Below are 18,986 nucleotides of genomic sequence, written 5' to 3'. Positions count from 1 at the left end.
ATCTCCAGAGATTATAGGGGTTTTTGTTTTGCTGTTCCACCAGTCTTCCAGGACTGTTTTCTTAACCTTGACTAGTTTTTCTGTGTTTTGTTTTGTTTTGTTTTGTTTTTTAGATCTAGGTTCTTGGTGTGTTATGGTTAAATGTAAACTCATTCTGTATTCTTCCTTCTGCTCCATGCTGTGCAATGTAGACTGATGAAAAAGAAGTAACTTTTCTATAGTAGATGTGATAAAAATTCTGTTCCTTGGAGACTTCTGGCTGAAACTTCACAGCTGGAGCTCTCTCTTGCACTTCTGTTCCAACAAGCCTTTCATCTAAACCATGCTCTTTCAGCCCTAACAAGGCCATAACTCAGAATCTCCTCACTCAAGTGTCTGTAAGGCTATTTACTATTATTCTTTCATTGCAGGTGTTCAAAGCACTTCACCCTTTCTAAGATCTCTGCCCATTTAATAAATAGAAAATTATAAATGAGATAATAAATCTGTAAAAATCTTGAAAATTTGGTGGCATTCTCACTAGCATGTGTTTCACACCATAGGAGAAGCCTATATGAGAATGAGCCGGCTGCCGGAAGCGGAGCACTGGTACGTGGAGTCACTGCGATCCAAGAGCGACCACATTCCAGCACATCTCACCTATGGGAAACTGCTGGCCCTGACGGTGAGTTAATCAGCACTGCTGGGAGTTGGTCCCAGGCCTTTTCAGTAGGTAAGGTGAACGGATGGGAAGACTTTGGCCTGAAAATTTCTGATTGCAGTGTTCCAGCTGTGCTTGCTAAGGAAAGAATTTGATAGTGTGTGCTTTTTCTTTTGTGAAACATTGTACCCATGCCTGAAATATCACCTTCTCTGTGCTGAAATAAAACAATAGTTAGAGCACTGAAACTGTATAATATTTAGGTAAAAGGTCCTTCTTTATCAGTAGTTAGGTCACAAGTATAATATAAATACAAAAAAGGTATCTAGCGTTTGACCCAGGGCTCTTGTAACAACCCGTGGCAGAGCTAGGGGTGTCCTGTACTTTGCAAATTATGTCTCATGCTTTGAATTTACACTTCTTTGGAAGTATCTCTTTGAGCATGCAGAATGGAAATAATCAACTCCTGTCTAAAAGTTACTTCTAGCAAATCAGAAGAGTTGGACTTTTACATTTCTTCAAAATTTACTCTGCCTTTTCAGTAAGGAGGAACTTTCAGCTCCAGCTAGACTAGCCCCATGATAGTTACAGCAGAGTGCCAGTCCCTCCTCAATTTTCACACATTTTGAAGATGAAAAGGGTTTTCTGTTCTATTCACTAAAATAGCCCTGTTTTAAAACCACCTTTCACTTCTTTCCTATTTTTTTTTTCTGACAGTATCCTCTTTCCCGTCTGTTTCTTCCACATTTGCTTTCATTGTTCGCCCCACTGGTTTCTTATATCCTTTCTACGCTCTACTGATACGCCTTTGTATGGCTTTTCAATCAGCGTGCCTCAGCCTGAATCAACTTTTCACTCAACTTTTCACCAGCTATGAGCTTTTACTTTGACCTTGTTTATGTCCTGTCCAATCTTTAAGCAAAATATGTACTTGGACACAGGGTAGAGATCAAGTTAAGAAAAACAGTTCAAAATTAATTTCAGCAGATCCTTTGCTGCTAAAAGTATCTGAATTTGCAAAAGAGGGAGAGATTAGAACAGAAAGCCTCTATCTGAGCAACAAGTAACATAAACAGAAAGAATTAAAAATTGTTCAGTCTTATCATTTAATATTAAATAGTTTTATAAAAGCTCTCTTGATGAGAGGTTTTAGCTTGTGCTAGAAGTCAAGCTGTTAGTGTTATATTCCCACTCCCTTTCAGATTCAGTCTCTGGAAAAATATTGTTTTATCAAAATTTCCAGTTCCCGTTAAAATTTTCAGATATTCACAAATGCATTTACTCACTGATTACCTTCCTCTGGAATAGAACTGTAAGTAGGTTACACAGCAGAATTACCTAAATTACCTTGTTTTTCCAGCAGATATCTTCATATCTTGCACCTAAGAATAGTATCAAAAAGACAGTATTATTGGTTTCTTCTTAGATCTTTGACACAGAAATTCCTATTTGTTAGAATTGCTGCGGGGAAAGGAAGAGATTTCTCAATTAAAATCCCTTTAGTTTTTCCTTCCCTCCTCTCCCCCCCTTTCTTTCCCTACCCTTTGTACACCATGGTTAGTTTTGTTCATTTCCTGGACTTCCGTGTATGTGAAATATAAGCCTGCTAAGGAAGGTCTTGCAGTTGCTCAGGGAAAAAAAAGTCTCTTAATTTTCTTCAAAATAACAAAACTGCTAAATCCAGTAACTCCTTACAGACATTGTGAGCCACTAAAAAGAAATTCTGGGTTTTGTCCCCTCATTGTGAATGTTCAGTTATAGGATTAACTATCAGTGACATACTCCAGCTTTGGAGAGGACGTGATGAATAATGTACACAAATCCTTATATTAGAATTGAACTGTTTGCTTTCTTCAGGGATATAAACACAAGATACATATGAGGTGGATTTTGCCTTGAGTATCTTAACTCTGCTTGTAGAAGAATGTGTCCCATTAGCAAAAAGGACAGGAGTTATATACAGCTTTGAAGACTGAATCCTTTACCATGTTAGGCCAATAAAGTACTCTGCCTGTCCTTTCCCAATGCATTCTTGCTATTCTGTACTCACCCTTTGCCATAATTGTAGTCTGTTCCCATCACACCTGTTTATTATCATCTCTTGACACTTTTTTCTTATATTTCTGCCACTTCTTCTGATATTCAGGGCAACACGTACAGATAGGGCTCATGTCTATTCTAATAACAGAAGCATAAGCTGAAAATGCAGCGCTGATGTCCTTCTTGCCTGTAGTGACATTTTCATAAATGCAAGAAAACACATTGATGACAACGTAATTAGAGATAGTGGGAAATTTCACAGGTGGATATTTCATTCATGATAAAAATGTTAATTTGTCTTTTTTTGTATTCAAATTCATTTATTTGGTTCTTTTAGTAACAAAGTCTGAAAAGATATTCAATAAAAAATTGGATGATGGAGAGATTTCGCAGTATAATACAAATTTTTATCTCTGTGTTGGTCACTTATCCCTAATAAGTTTTGCAGTCTACCATCTGCTTGATGATTCACATTAAATGAATTTTGACTAGTTTCTAGTTTCTAGCCTGTACTAGTATTAGTTCCCATCACAAATATATGATTGCTATAAATGACATCCTTCCTGCAAGACTGCACAGACTTTCTTGGGATTCAGTAGCTCTAGAACTACTCCCTTTGGCGTAGTTGTTTCAGTCCATATTGATCATGAGGTACCACGGTGATTTATTCTTCCATTTAACTTTGCTATCTAGGCTCATGGTCATTTATTCACAGCCAGTGTATTTATGAGGGAGAAAAGTCTACTTCACTAAGTTTTCAGATGTTAGAGGAGAGGTGTTTTAGAGGCTTGTTTCCCTTCATCTGTCATATGCATTTTGGAATTAAACCTTCAGACTTTTTGCAGTCTGAATGCAAGTAATGAGACAAACCTATTGATAACACTTCTCTGTCTCTTTCCCAGGAGAGAAATGTGAGACTGTTGATGAAATGAAGGGTAGGAGTAGGTGCTAATATAGATAGAAAATTCTTCTCTGTCTGTGAAGTTGAGGGATGGGGGGCAAGAGGAGTAGGATTTCAGACAAGTTCCCAAGTCTCAGCCAAAGGCAATTGTATTATTGTACTATTGAAAAAAAAAAAAAAAAAGAGAGAGAGAAAAAAAAAGAGGCAGTAAAATCTAACCTGTAAAGTTCACAAATTCGGCTATGTTTTACTTCCTGACTTACATTCCAATAAAGCGATAAAGTGGCGTAATTTCAACCCCTGTTTTTTGTCCCCTTAAGTCTGTTGCCAGTATTAATGCTTACTTCATGACACAAAGAATTTATTGCTTTAGTGCTAATCTAGATACCTGCACCAGCTTCTTGTACCTTATGTGGTTTTTTTTTGTTTGTTTTGTTTTGTTTGTTTTGTTTTGTTTTGTTTTTCCTTCCTATGAGGAAATGTGAGGCTGACCTATAAGCATTGTGTAGACTGGAAAACAGCTTGCTCATTATAGCAGGCTATCATTTCTCAACTTCCAGCAAAAACTTGTCAGTTTCATAGACAGAGACACAGAAACAAGAACATTCTAGAGTGTAAACCATTATTTTATTCATGTTGTCTGGCCTTGGTTCTGTCAAACACAAACTAGAATCTCTGGACATAAAAAAGCATCTTTTCTGAATTCATGATTACCTATCCATGTCCTTTTTTCCTTTTTTTTTTTTTCTTTTAATAATGTGTTTTCCAGCACACTTAAAATAAAGGCACATTATTCTACATGAGTTTAGTAGCTTAGCAATGAAAAAATGTATGTTATCTATACATTTATTTCCAACTTGAACAATAACCACACCACATGAACAATCTGGTCTAAATAAAATATTAAGTCTACTTTGAGTAGGAAATTGGACAGGATGATATCTTAAGGTTTTTTCCAGCATGAATTGTTCTATGATTCTATGTAGCTATCTTTGTTTTTATGCTGAAGCTAATTCTAGTTTACTAAAATGCATTATTCTGAGTCAAGGCCCTTGTACAGACATGTTTAATATTAAAGACTATTATTCTCTTATATTAAAAAGAGATTTTAAAGAAGAATTAGGTTGTACTGGAATGGGTTACCTTTTCTAAGCTCTAAAAAAAGTAATTCACAATTCACTCACCGTGATAAACTTAAAATGATTGCAATCATGCTGTGAGTGACAGATATTAATTTATGTCATCATCTCTATCCATTTGCATGTAGCTAATGTTGCTACTGTTCCGAAGGGCAATTTAAATTTTAAACTTGCATTTTATAAGAGATGAGTTGAACAATAGCAAACAAAAACATAATCTATGCTATTTAATTTCATTTGTGCTAATTCTCATATTTTTTTATATGCTCAATATAAATGCACATAATTTGTAGATGATTTCATTCATAAACTTGCAGATAGTGTGAAAAGTCTTCATAAGAAAACATGAATTTATTTCTGTTCAACATTCTCTTCCACAGAGATGAACAACACAAAATCTCTGAGAGTGTTAATAAGCTTGCTTAATTCTAGAAATAATTTAATGAATAGTACAAAATGTACTTATTCAAAAACAGGGAAATTCTTGAAACATTTTTTTTTTAGGTTAGAATTATGGGAAAATTGAGAATATAGGGTGTTACAAGCCCGATTTCTAACAGTTTATTAGACAAACCTGAAAAAATGTTTTCTTCTCTAAAGGCTACATAAATTTTTGCATGTGTATACCTGGAAATATGGAATGATGCAAAACCAAGGAAACCCAATAAAAGGAAAAAGTGAAATAAAAATCCAAATAAAACAAGCTTCCCTTCACCACCCCTGAAAACTTGCTGAGGACAACATCGGGTCCAGCAACATAATTTCAAATGCTGAATGTGACATTTCTTCACAAAATTATTCTCAGTTATATTTACTTTCTGAATAACAGTAAATATACATTCCTAAAACTCAAAATACACTGTTAAACTTGTAATAACTTTAATTTACATTTTAATATCAATAGTATAAACACAAAGCAAAACACACACACAAGAACAAACCACACACACACAGAAAACTATATGTTAGTTTGTCATTGATAACTGAAACACCTAAATGGCATATACACATGCATACTGCATATTTGTATGCAATAGAAACTTTTGAGTCAATTATTTACTAATGATAAAATATTTTTTAAGTTTTACTAATGATAAAATATTTTTTACGTTTTGTTGTAGTTTTTTTTTTTTTTAATGCAGATACTTGTGTTTTGTCTTGATAGCTTTTTGTGATACAAGAAATGCCAGGTGGACTTTGATGTGCTGCTGTATCTGCAGAAAAAAGAGACCAACTTAAGGTTCTAAAGGAATGACTAATGAATTTACAGTTCCATAAGTCACAAGTATTTCATAACCCATATATTGGATAATGCTATATGTTCATATCTAAAGATTAAAGATTACTAGTCTACAATTTTCCTGATAATATATTAGAACAGCAAAAAATGAGACGTTAAAAAACATGATTAGTAGCTCAACTAGTAGAATAACGGAAAAACAGACAGGTGTTTGTGGCTTAAGTTGGTGCTTTTGTTATTGTTTATTTTTCAGAAATCTGTGGCTCTTTAGGACTTACTTCAGAGCTTTAGCATTTTATATTTCCAATGTTTTTTCATGTCTTTAATTTGTTACATTGAATAAATTACACGATAAATTTGTCAGAGGGACATGCTAGTTGACCTGGCCCGTCTACTTGTATTACATGAGTCTAGAGTCACAGAACCTGAGCCTCATCCCTTGCTTAGCTAATTTATTGCTGTATCACAAAGAAAAACATAATTTTTGTAAAGTATTTAAAATTGCAAGGCTCCCAGTTCTAAGATAAAAACAAGTCTGTCAGAATGACAGTGCCAGGTGAGGCCTTGAGCATAAGCTGTAATTTATTTTCCATTTTATGAACAGACCTTCCAGAAGAAAAAGGGTTGGCAATCATCTAAAAACATAAAATAAAAATCATGCATAAGTAAGGTTTTTATAATTTTCTTTTCTTCTGTCACTTTAATCTCCTCTTAGAGAGAAGACTGAGAAGCCCTCTCTTCTCATGTCTGGCCTCTGCCATCAGGCCATGGATGGCTGTTGTAGTAGCACTCAAGTCTGAGAAGCTTTATTTCAATTATAGATAAATTTGGTTTGAAGATTTGTTTCATCTGTTATGAGTGAAGTTGAGCCCACAAACCACCCCTCACAGCTTGCAGCAGTGCCTGTAATTGCAGTGCCTGTAATGTATTTAGGGCAGCCCCATATTGTAACATTTATCATTTTGCATATAGGAATTACAGGCTTTACTCTATTCCTTTGGAAAAAAAAATGCACAGTGTTTCTTGCATTTTACATGGCTCCACACAGTGCTGTTAATGTCCTGTTTTTTACTGTCTTGGAAAATCACCCAAAGTGCTATAAAAAAATTTACTTTGCCTTGTAAAATTTCTGTGTTACAGCTCCAAACCATATTAAATTCAGTAATAATCACCCTAGAATGTTCCCTAAAATCTAAAATATTTTATTTTAAAACATTTTCTCCAAAGGGGGACGGTGAGAAAGGAGGACATAGACTGATAGTGGCAGTGTTTTGGATTAAAATAAAAGAAACAGGATTGTGTCATTCTGGTATCGACACTGAAGTTAAATACATTTTTTAAGGTTCAGAATATTCCCTCCTCAGTGGGTGGCCCGATTTTTGCCCACAGTTGTTTGTTGCTTATTTTCCAGACAAACAGAAGGCCAGAAAGCTATGCTGCCATTGTTGGTTAGTTGCTAAATTACTCAGAGTGCCACTGTCAAGTACCCTAGTACATTCAGTAATTGGTGTAGTCCTTGAAAGTCATCTCAAAATAAATATAAATAAGTGACAGCACAGAAGGAAATGGAAGGTAGGAAGAACAGAAAGACACGGGACAGCACAGGCAAAGGGGAACATAGTGCAATAGCGAATAGACTAATTCAACAGATTCTGTTTCTGTAATTATTTGCTTATTGTGTTCCAACACAGAAAGCAAATTTGAATTTGGATAGCTCTGTTATATTGTCGCTTTTTATTTCACTGTTCAGTTGCTACCAATTGCTATCAACTTACACCAGTTGGAAGGACGCATGGGCAAAGTAGTACAGCCATGAAGTCAGAAGAGTTAGTTCTCTTCTGAGTTAGCAACTGAAAAGCTATATGTTAAATGTAGGTAAGATTTCCTAGAACAGTTTAACCCTTCTTTTAAGAATTAATAACTTTAAAACAACAAAATATATATTTTTAATGATATTTATTTTGGGAATGATAAATAGATAGATACATACATGCTATATACATACTATATACATACTACACATACAAAAATCTTAAAACTATTAAAATACTTTTTCTGAATGGGTCATCTGATTAGATGAGCAAAGCTGTTAGATGTTTCATCTTGGGAGGCTAAATGCCCTGGATGTTAGTACTGTATCTAGGAAGACTTTTTTTATATTCTTTTTTCTTTTTTCTTTTTTTTTTTTTTTTTTAATAATGAAAATCATGTATTCCACTTAAACTCACAAAATAACAAAGTACAAATGACACTGAATACTTCAGTAGACCCTCCCTAAGAAATCCAGTTGAGCCAAGAAACGTCCACTTCTCTGTTCTGTGTTCAGTTTGTCTTTGAGTCTGACACAGACACTGTAATTTTTCTTGCCACTTTAAATTCCTTGGGGGTTAAAACTGATCCAAACACAAGGTTTGGATTTAGTTATGAAATTTGCAAAATGTCAGAAGTTGTTTTTGTTTTCAGTTTACAAGCAATTTGTTTGTAGGGGATGGGGGAGTCTCTTCAATGTGGAAAGTCATGTTTATTGACTTCAGAACCATAAGCCCTATTTATTTATTTATTATTTATTAAGTATGGTTATCTGGTGCATCTGGAGCATTAACACCTCCAGGCTGAATGTCAGGATTTCCAAACTACAGAAATCTCAATAAATGACATCTATTGAGCTTGTATTTCTTCTGAGATTAGCTGCATGCCATAAAAATTGCATCCATAGATATACTTTTCAGTCCCCTTAGGATATATATTTGGCTGCATGCCAAGTGTAACAGAACTAATTGTAAAATTGAGTATTTTCATTTAAATAGAAAATCTCCATCTTACTGGTTGGTAAATTACTCTGATGCAGGTATTCAGGCACGTAACCCCTAACTAACCTCCTTCAGGGATCTCATCTTCTGTATCTTGTTTCTAACTTCCTGCAGACAGGAAAAGGGGAGCCCTAAACTTCTCACTTTACTCAACATAAATTTAAAGCTTATTACAGAAAACACCAGTGACACAGGATGAACTGCTTCCATTAAAGAGAGAGATCTTTTTGTTTTGTTACATGGTTGAATGTAGCTGCCAGTCACCTGTTATTACTCTGTGTGTAGTAATTTTGTCAGTAATCATAGAAAAATGCAAGATATAAGCCAAATTTACCATAGAAGAAATTCATAGGACTCAGTGAAAACAGTATCTGGAGATAGTGAATTTATATTCTGCTGACTGGCTAGTAAAATATGAGAAGATATTAATACACAATTTTATCAGAAAATATAAAATGTGGCTTAAGACTGAATGGAAAGGAAAGTGCCTAAAATTTACTTAACATTTCATTACATATTCTCAAAATAAAATTATCCAAAGCTTAATCACCAAGGCGAATGTTTCAATATAGGTCTAGACAGTAAATAAATCAGATGGTATGGAATGAAAAATTTTAAAGGTTTATTTAAGATTGCACACAATCTTCATGAGTGTTAATCATGATTTAAAATGAAGTAAGTAGCTTTTAGACTTCCAAGTTGCCCCCCCCAAAAAAAAGACTAAAAAATAGGTATATATTAAAAAACAAAAAAAACACTTCAAGGAAAAAAACAAAACAAAACAAAAAAAACCCTCTGCCTATATTTCTTTTCTATACCATATTGAATGCTTTAGTAAAATGAGAATGCTTTTTGTGATATGAGACCCATAAAACAAGAAAATGGATGGGAAATAGCTCTAATATATTAGTTCTTAATCAGATACATACTGCTTTACTTGAAGAAAATATCACCTTAATATACTCTGAATCATGCCCTGAGCCAGTAAAGTTATGAGCTGTGCTTTAGATTCCTAAATCTGTATGTAAGCAGTGATGTCACATTCAAAAATGCTTAAGCTCCAGTGGATTCCAACCAAAGTCAATGGGCAGTGCTTAAATCTCAGCTCTCTGGTTATCATGCCATTAATTATCCCCATAGATGTAGACTCAAGAACCCACTTTATATTAATATTTTCTAAAATACCCTTGGCTCATAGAATAATTCCACTGACTTTAGTAGAAACTGAGTCAGGCTAGTAGATGGGTTTTTAATCAACAGAATTACACCAGTGGTTAAAGGAGCACTGGGGTGATGCATCTAGAATCATAGAATCATAGAATCATAGAATATCCTGAGTTGGAAGGGACCCTTAAGGATCATCAAGTCCAACTCTTGACACCGCACAGGTCTACCCAAAAGTTCAGACCATGTGCCTAAGTTCACAGTCCAATCTCTTCTTAAATTCAGACAGGCTCGGTGCAGTGACCACTTCCCTGGGGAGCCTGTTCCAGTGTGCAACCACCCTCTCTGTGAAGAACCCCCTCCTGACGTCCAGCCTAAATTTCCCCTGCCTGAGCTTAACCCCGTTCCCGCGGGGTGCGCATCTAGATGGAAGCGCACCACTTCCACCTAATGTGCAAATAGAGGATTAAACTAAATCAAGATATTGTATTGTATTGATCCTGTGAAGGCTTATTTCTCAAAGTAACCCACTGGATTACATTAGTGGTGTTCAGACTTGCTTGTGTGAGGACTCTGGTCCAGTGAGATGACTGGGGAGGACAGCATCCGTCACAACATCAGGGTCAAGAATACGTGAATGTGTCATACTGGACAATAACTAAGAAAGTTGCTTCATCTTTACTGTGAGGTAAACATTTGCATATGGTGAATATCATATAATAGTAGTTACAGATTTATCCCCTGATGTCCTCCAAAGTAATTAATTTATTGCTCCTATACACTGAGATTAATATATTACAAGAAACAGATAAAGTATTCTCCCATTCTTGGTTACTAGAGAGCCAGAACTTGAGAGTATCAGTGCTGGTAATTTCTTACTGTGCTTATCTAAGGATATAGGGGAGGAAAACTTTCTTTGAAAAGGTGGCATGGAAAAGGTAGGTAAAAACACACTGGTTTTAGTTGGGCAATGCTGAAAGAAGGGCTTAGGATGACTGTAAACTTTACCCTCTTACAACTGTCTGTTTTTATAATAACGTGTACTACTCATTGCAAATCTTGCCTCACGTACAGGTGTTTTTCTGGACCAGATATTAACTTTTAGAAGCCAATGCTTCTTTGCTATGTTTCATTGTTTTTATTTTATTATTGTAAAGAAGCGCTAAGATTTGTCTCTGCTGCACAAGAAGTATAGATACTGAGATAAATTTTGGACCTTTGATGTGAGTAAGGCAAATCCCATGTACTTAAGTGGGATTAGCATTTGACATACAAATTGTAGTGCAAGGCATTCATGTTCTAATTCAGAATAAAAAGAGTTGCAGAAACAGAAAAATGAGGAAAAAGAAGAATCTGCTGATTTAGATGCTTTAATAGTAGATATTACATTAATTTTGTAAGTATTAAGTTAGAGGAGGGATGGAGATCTTGTGAATATCAGTTACCTCATTATAAGATGTAACTAACTAAAACTTTTGAAAAGTTGATTGCTAATTTACTCAGTTATACACCATGTAAATTGTGTTTTTACTGTTCTGTGACATGTTTTATAAGGCAAAAGGAAATGTTTATGAAACAGGTCTGCAATAATTTAAAGAAACCTGAAATGAAGCCACAGGTTCAGTTCAGACATATTTTCTCTCCTAGCGTACTCGCTGTTACTGAAGGGGAATATCCTCATGGGGAAGAAGGAAATATCTGAAATGATTGCTTTTTTTTTTTTTTCTCCTTCATTCAGCGTCTGTATTTTAATCAACCTTCTATTAAGAAATCTTTCCATAATTCAGTTCTTTTTATTAAAAAAAATGAATGCTTGACCAAAAAAAAATGAGCAGATTTGGGGAATGACAGTCAACTGCATTAGTGATGCAGTTAAAGATGGTGAAACTATATCGAGGAGTGAAGTTTCTGTTCTTCTGATTAAACCCTTGTGCATTTGGAGAACGACTACTATTTACAAAATATGAAATTGGTTTAAATTGCAGAGACCACCTAACTAGTTGAACCACCTTGCTGGTAGCCACTGTGTCACCATAGTTTACACAAGAGAGTTATTCAGAGCTGCTCAGCTGTATTAGTCTTTTCCAATTTTATTAGCATCTCAGGGTCCTTGGGCCTCCAGCAGCCTGAAGCGCACCAGCTGCCTCAACATGAATTTGGCACAGTCTGCCGGCACAGGGAGGGGAAAATTGGGGGGTGTTTTGAAAACATTAGATTTGTCCTCATTGTTTAAATGTTTTAAGGATAAATGCAGGGTATTTTACTTATCTGTCAGATGTCATTAGCTAGCTTTCTTTCTTTTGTCATGGTAATCATACGTCTTTTGTAGGAAAGACTGGTTAACCAAATGTCTGACCATATTAGTAAGGTCAGACCCATTGTCTTGTCTCTAAGGAAGAAGCAACCAAGGAAACAAAACCCCTTGCAGTCAACTTCTACAAAGAACAGGTGTCTTAAAAATCAACCTCCTGAATTTATATTTAACCATTTAACTGTTTCCCTGCCGAAACTGCAAGCAACCAGCCATTCTGATTTGAAGTCTGCATTATTTGTGAAGAACAGGATCTTTCTGAAAGCCAGGACAACTGGCATGCTAGGTTATAAGAGTCATGTGTCAGTTAAATTTACTTCTTTATGTTTAATTTCTGCAAGGTGGTAATCACTGGCAATTCTTGTTTATTTAGGCCCAGGAAAAAGAATGAAGTCTTCTTTATTAATGGAAAACTGCTGAAAGTTTGTCTTCATTATAGGGTAAGGTCCAGGTCTGATAAGGAGAGTGTCAGCACAGTCTTCCAAATTGATTATTGAACTGTCTTCATTATGGATTTTTTCCTCAGCAACGAGATTGCCATTCATTGTTTTATGTTTTTGTATCATTATGTCTCAGTGCACTGAGAAGCCATAAATATGCCAGTGCTTCTGTGAAGAGGATCTCCATTAGGGTTTGGGCTAGGACCACCCACTTATTTCTCCTGAGCAAACCAGTAGCTGTCAGATAGCACCTTTTCATTAGCTATTGACCTGGACTGGATGTGAACTGGTGACCAACAGGTGAAAGATATTCTGTATCCCATTATTAATCCTCAGAGCCATCAAGTCCTTCTATTAAAATCTTATGAATAACTTTTTTATCCTTCAAATAAGTCTGCTAGTATGCAATTGTAAACTTATATTTTTTGCTTTGTAAAGTTGCCAAAGCATGTGGTTGTGCATATACAACCTGCTGCTAGAAATTGGGAGGTTTCCAGTGTTTCTCAATACATGCATCTGTATGGATCAATATACATAATGGTGAACATGCACACAAAATGCCTTCCTGCACTAAGACTGAACTAAGGTACTTTTCAGCAGTTTAAACAATTTTTGTGGATTTTCTTTAAAGCTAGATTTTTTTTTCCCCCTCATGCTATGTGTTTTATTTTACATATGATGGGAAGGGACAATGACAGGATTGTCATCTAACTGTAACTACACAATGCCAACATTCTGTTATGGTAGTTTACGTGTATATTGGATAGTTGAAAAAATATACATATGCTAAAGTTTAATTGTAAAATAGCCTGATTCTGTCAAATAATTGGATTTCATATCATTTGACACAACCATACAGCATATTATATCTATGCTGAGGTATTGACATTTTAGCAGCAGCCAGATGGCACCAAAGAGGACACATTAGATGGTATGTTAGAAGCTTCCTCAGAATGCCATTCTGCAAGAAAACGTTTTTTGTTTGTTTGTTGGTTTGTTTGTTTTTTAATAAATATGGAACAAAAATGATGGTCAACATGAACAAATGGAGCTGTGCTGATCATTTGTAGTCAGATTATTTCATGTCCTGGGTGACATAGTGTAAGATTTCCCCCCTCCCCCTTTTCCTGTTAATGAGTATTTGGGCCTGTTAATAGCACAGTCTTTCTTTTGATGCTATTTACTGGCACCTGTCATCATTACGTACTTCAGGTCTCCTGACAGGCCTGAACTTGAGTGCAGTATGCCATTTGGAAAGTGTGAAAAAGAGTAGAGCAGTCATGTTTTTTTGGTTTTCCTAGTAAATGAAAATTAATCATGTCTGACAAATGTTTGGGGCCTTAAAGTTCTGTAGGCAGAAGCTACATATTTTGTGACTGTATTCAATGAACTGTCCTTTTATGTTCTAGAAATAGACACAGAGACAGAGTGCAACCAGCTAAAATTAATGGTGTTTGTTTGTTTAAACAACAGCAAGAACAAAACAACGATGCAAAATGTGTAAATGTTAACTCTGCCAGAATTACGGATACATACGCTTGGTGCTTGTCATTTTGGAACCTCAAGTCTGGGTTTACATGTGTCATGGTAAATTTGGCCAGAGTAAGAATGCCAATCTTGGAGTTAAAAGTGTTTAATTATAAACCTTGACCCCAGTAAATTTAATTTGAATAATTATTTTATATTAACCCAAATTTACCACGTTTTCAATTGGAGATGATTTCATTCACTTTTTGTTCTCAACTATGGTTGTATGCAATTAAAATAAATGTATTTAATCTTTAAATGTGTCTTTATTACTCTTGTAGATGAGGGAAAATTAGTCTGGACTATATGTAATATGGTACTCTTTTCTGAAAAAGAAAAAAAAAAAAAAAAAAAGGATAGCATATTCTGTCATGCAATTACACCAGTTGGTTTGCAGAAGCTTTGGAGTTATGTATCTAAGGTATAAGGGTTTACCAAAGTAAGTTTACTAAATAATCAGGTTAAACTCTTATTGCCTATGAGTTTTCATATTATGAAACTTCAATACTGTAAATGATTCAGTCTGCTTGTATGTCAACCAGGATGCTCCCTTGGAAATTTTCCATTTGTTTTGGTTTTGATAGAACCTAGTCTTGATATACTTCTTGGTGTGCTGCAGAACTTCTTTCTCTCTTTATTTAATTGTTTTTAATTGTTTTTATTCCCCTTGAGGGGAACACTGAGAATGTGGAGCAGCTGTAATCATGAACAGACCTCATTACTATTCTTATGTTAGCTTGTGGGATAGTGCAGGATGTTTTCAATGTCTGTTTCCAGACCACAAAACTTGAGAAAGCCTATATCTGTGAAATAACTATCAGGGCAACCTTGAGAGGTGCACACCACAACGCCTTTCTTCCACCATAGTTAAACTTTACTGTTCTTTATTCTGGAGGCTTTCTATTTCATAATTCAAAACACAGCAACTAATTTCATGGGGACTGGAATAAACAAGTCACAGGTATCTTATCAAATACCTAATGCTGATTTGCATTTGAGTATCAAACTAGGCTACTCCAGTTTTTTGTTTATTGTTTTTTTTTTTTTTTTTCTAATGAAAAGAGTAATCACTACTAATGGCTCTGCTCTGGCACTTTGTACCCCATAGTGCAACTTCAGTGGCTTGGTAATTTCGGTGACAAGAAAAGCTGTGGCTTAGAGTATTCCTGCTCTTCTCTTTTCAAAATAAAAACACCTTTTCTGTTTTTTGTTTGTTTGTTTTTTTTTTTTTTTTTTTTGACTGCTTTGACATCACATTGACCATCATCTCTAAAAGTTACCCTTTCTGCTTACGTTTTATGATTAACAGAACTGACTTCTGATGAAATCTTACTTGCCCCATTAAAATCAGTATTTTATATTTCTATTCCTTCATTTGCAGTGCCTTTATTATTGGCTGTGTATATAGTGTTATTTCATAGAACCAAAGCACACTTTTCCCCTTCGCCTCTTGTGGTTTTGTTTGTTTGTTTGTTTGTTTTCCAAAGGGGATGACTGAAACTTCCTCCCACCCTCCCTTCCAATTTTACCCTTTTAGCTGATGCATGTCCAGAAAAGTGTGGAGTTCCATGTTCACTCCAAGCCCTTTACAATATATTTTTTTGCAGTATACTTCTGCCATTTCCTTACTTCTTGGACACTGATGATGTTGGACACATTTCTTCCTCAGTCTGGAGATCTGCAGTGTAAAGTAGCTGACCACAAAACTTTCTCTAACACTTAAGCAATCATATTTACTTAGGTTAAGTGTAGCAATAATAGTAGTTGTTTTTCTCTAGTGCCTGGAGTTTGGAAATTGTAACTGCACATGATGGCTCCATGGTGACACACTGTTAAAATAATCTTTCCTCTTTTTCCCCCTCTTTTTTTTTTTTTTTTTTTAAGGGACGCAAGAGTGAGGCAGAAAAGTACTTCGTGAAGGCTATTCAGCTGGATCCTACCAAAGGCAACTGCTACATGCATTATGGTATGTTTTAGATAGATAGGGTTTCCACACATATTCCAGGCCTGCCATTAATCTCAGAGTGATTAAGGATTTGAAAAGTGCTACTGGCATAATACCTTCTTTAAAGGGAAAGAAACTAATCTGCCATGTATAACTTCATCTCCATTTCAATTTGTTAATAACTACAGAGGGAGAGGTGAAGATTTTCTTATTTTTCATAGCTTTCCTCCTATGAGGGGAATTTCAGTATCACTGCTTCTCTGGAAAAGAAGAAAGGTGACTGCTGCCATATGTCAAAACCTCATGGCCTGGAATATCATTATTAACAGTTTTGGCCTAAATTGTGTGACGGTGGGTGGGCAACTAAAAGTTTTACTTTAGTGTGCATGAGTTTTACATATTGAAGTGTCTGGGTTTTGTTTAAGATTTATGGGTCTTAAATCTTCCTCCTTCCCAGCATCTTCATGGCTTGAAATGGATAAGTATTAAAAAGGTTTCAACAAGTTGGCTATATCTTTGTCATACTAAAGCATAAATGTGCCTAAAGCACACAGTTAATTTGAAGGTATCTTTATAAGTTTGGATTGGTTTTGCTAGATGTGCAAAGAATATTTCCAGATGTGATTACTCCCGAGGAACCAAAAATACCTAACTTTATGGACTAATTCTTACTGATAATAGACAAATCTAAAAATAAATAAATAAATAAAGTCCATTGTAGTTGAGTGTACTGGGTCTGGCTGGAATGTTAACTTTCCTGGCAGCAGCCCATACAGTGCCGTACTCTGTACTTGTAGCTGGAACAGCAGTGTTATCACACCAGTGTTGTGTCTACTGCTGAGCAGCAGTGGCACAGCATCGGGCCTTTCTCTAACCCTCCTAGGGGGTGGGCAAAAAGTGAGGAGAGAAACATCACTAGGGCAGCTGACCTAAACCAATCAAAGGGATATTCCATACCGTGTGATGTCACACTCAGCAATAAAAGGTGGAAACAGGAAGAAGAGGGGAGGGGTGGGCTCTCGTTGGGAAAACATCGATCCTCCTCTCGAACACCGGCTACGTGCGTTGAGGCCCTGCTTCAAGGACATGGTCAATCATCGCTCATTTGTGGGAAGTAGAGAGTAATTTCTTTCCTCTGCACTTCCATATAGCCTTCATTTATTTTATTAGTTTGTTTTCCTCCCTTCTTTTTATTTTTCCCTTTCCCTCTCCCTTTTTCCCCTTCCCCTTTTTATTTCCCTTTAGTTAAATTGTTTAGTTCATAATAATCTTTATTTAATTATTATTATTATTTCCCTTTAATTAAATTATCCTTATCTCAACCCGTGAGTTATTCTTTGCTTTGCTTTTCCCCCTCCTCATCTAAAAGAGGGGGAGTGAGAGAGTGGTTGTGGGGTTTAGCTGCCCAGCATGGTAAAACCACCACATTGAGGAAAAAGGTAGGGAACCATAGGCACACTGTATATTCTTTGTATATTGTTTTAATTTCCTCTTCTAATTCTAAATGGTGAATGTAAAATAAGTGAAATTAAGTGGCCAAAATGGAAAATTAACCTCACTTAATAACCATGTCTTTACTTTGGGTGATTTCTTTGTCTGAATTGCTCACATACTGTATTTCTGTTTGATCCTATTCAGTGTAAAATTCTGCGTGTTAGACTCCCATAATTAATGGATACATTGTTACTTTGAATGTGTCATGGTGTTTAAATGAATGTAGCTCAGTGTTGCATTATTTTGTATTATAGGTCATTTCAGTTAGTGACATTGTCTTCTATTTATGCCTGTACAGATAAATTTGATATGCATGTAAGCTCCATTATTTGAATTTGATATTAGTATACCTGATGATATCTTAAGATAATGAGAAAAAGTTGAAGTAGATTGTTTCTTGAAATCCTACTCCATCCCATTCCAGCCTTTCATATTAAGAAATCTATCTTTAGCGAATAGGAAATCTATTTGAATACAAATTCAAAGGTAGGTCTCAACAATCCATTCTGGCATTGAAGTTAGGATTGTGTGTATTTTATTACAGGTCTAGACTTTTTTTTTTCTCTCTCATTGCTTGATCAATTTGCCTGTCTTTTTTTTCAAGCAGGCATCATTTTGTGTTGGCCTATAAGCTAAATGCAAGCTTATTCAAATCATCATTCATCTCTGATGTATTTGTTTCTTCATTACCAGACTACAGTATTAAAATGGTGTATTGTTTCCTCATTAAGATTATTCCTTATCACTTCAGGCACAGGACTTCCTAAAATTTGAAATAAATTGTCCTTACTTTTTTCTCTTTCTCTCCTTTCATTCTCTACTTTCCTTTACACTTATTTATTGTATTGATCAGGAATCTTTAGTGTATGTTACCAGGAAAATTCCAAATATTAAACACTAGTCCCTAGTGAACACTTTAAGTATATCTCTGCATCCCATAAATTTGTTTTAGCACCTTGTCACAGGTATGGTCCATATTCTATATGCCAAACGTTAAGCCACAGGGAAATATATCCATAGTTTACATATAAATCGTATCATAGGGATTTTTTATTTTATTTATTTATTTATTTATTTATTTTTCTTAGCATTAATATATTGGAACAACAAATAAAATAGTTGGCATTGATCCCTAATAAAACACATACCTCACTGAGCAGCCAAATGGAAGGAGTGGTCTGTTGGGAGACAACAGTGTGTTGATGGGGTAGCATGAATATATGGACTGAAGATTTTCCTCCAAGTGCACATATATACACACAGTTATAATTTCTGCTCCAAGGATGTGCAGATGTTCTTCTTGACTTCTAATTTTTGGACATTTTTTTGGAGCTA

The 18,986-nt window shown here is 35.3% G+C and overlaps 1 protein-coding gene across 5 annotated transcripts in view; it reads left to right on the top strand.

The window, feature by feature from the left end:
* TMTC2 (transmembrane O-mannosyltransferase targeting cadherins 2) overlaps window positions 1–18,986 on the top strand; it is a 419,977-nt gene that overhangs the window by 193,958 nt on the left and 207,033 nt on the right. For all 5 annotated transcript variants that reach the window (XM_032182578.1, XM_032182587.1, XM_032182560.1 and 2 more), the window contains exons 8-9: window positions 543–664; window positions 16,097–16,178. In XM_032182578.1, coding sequence (XP_032038469.1) covers window positions 543–664; window positions 16,097–16,178 — 204 coding nt within the window. The remainder of the gene's footprint in view (window positions 1–542; window positions 665–16,096; window positions 16,179–18,986) is intronic.

This window comes from Aythya fuligula, chromosome 1 (assembly GCF_009819795.1).
Source record: "Aythya fuligula isolate bAytFul2 chromosome 1, bAytFul2.pri, whole genome shotgun sequence".
In the NCBI taxonomy this organism is placed as follows: domain Eukaryota; kingdom Metazoa; phylum Chordata; class Aves; order Anseriformes; family Anatidae; genus Aythya; species Aythya fuligula.
The sequence above is the reverse complement of the archived record's forward strand: the minus strand, read 5'-3'. Positions and strand labels throughout refer to the sequence as shown.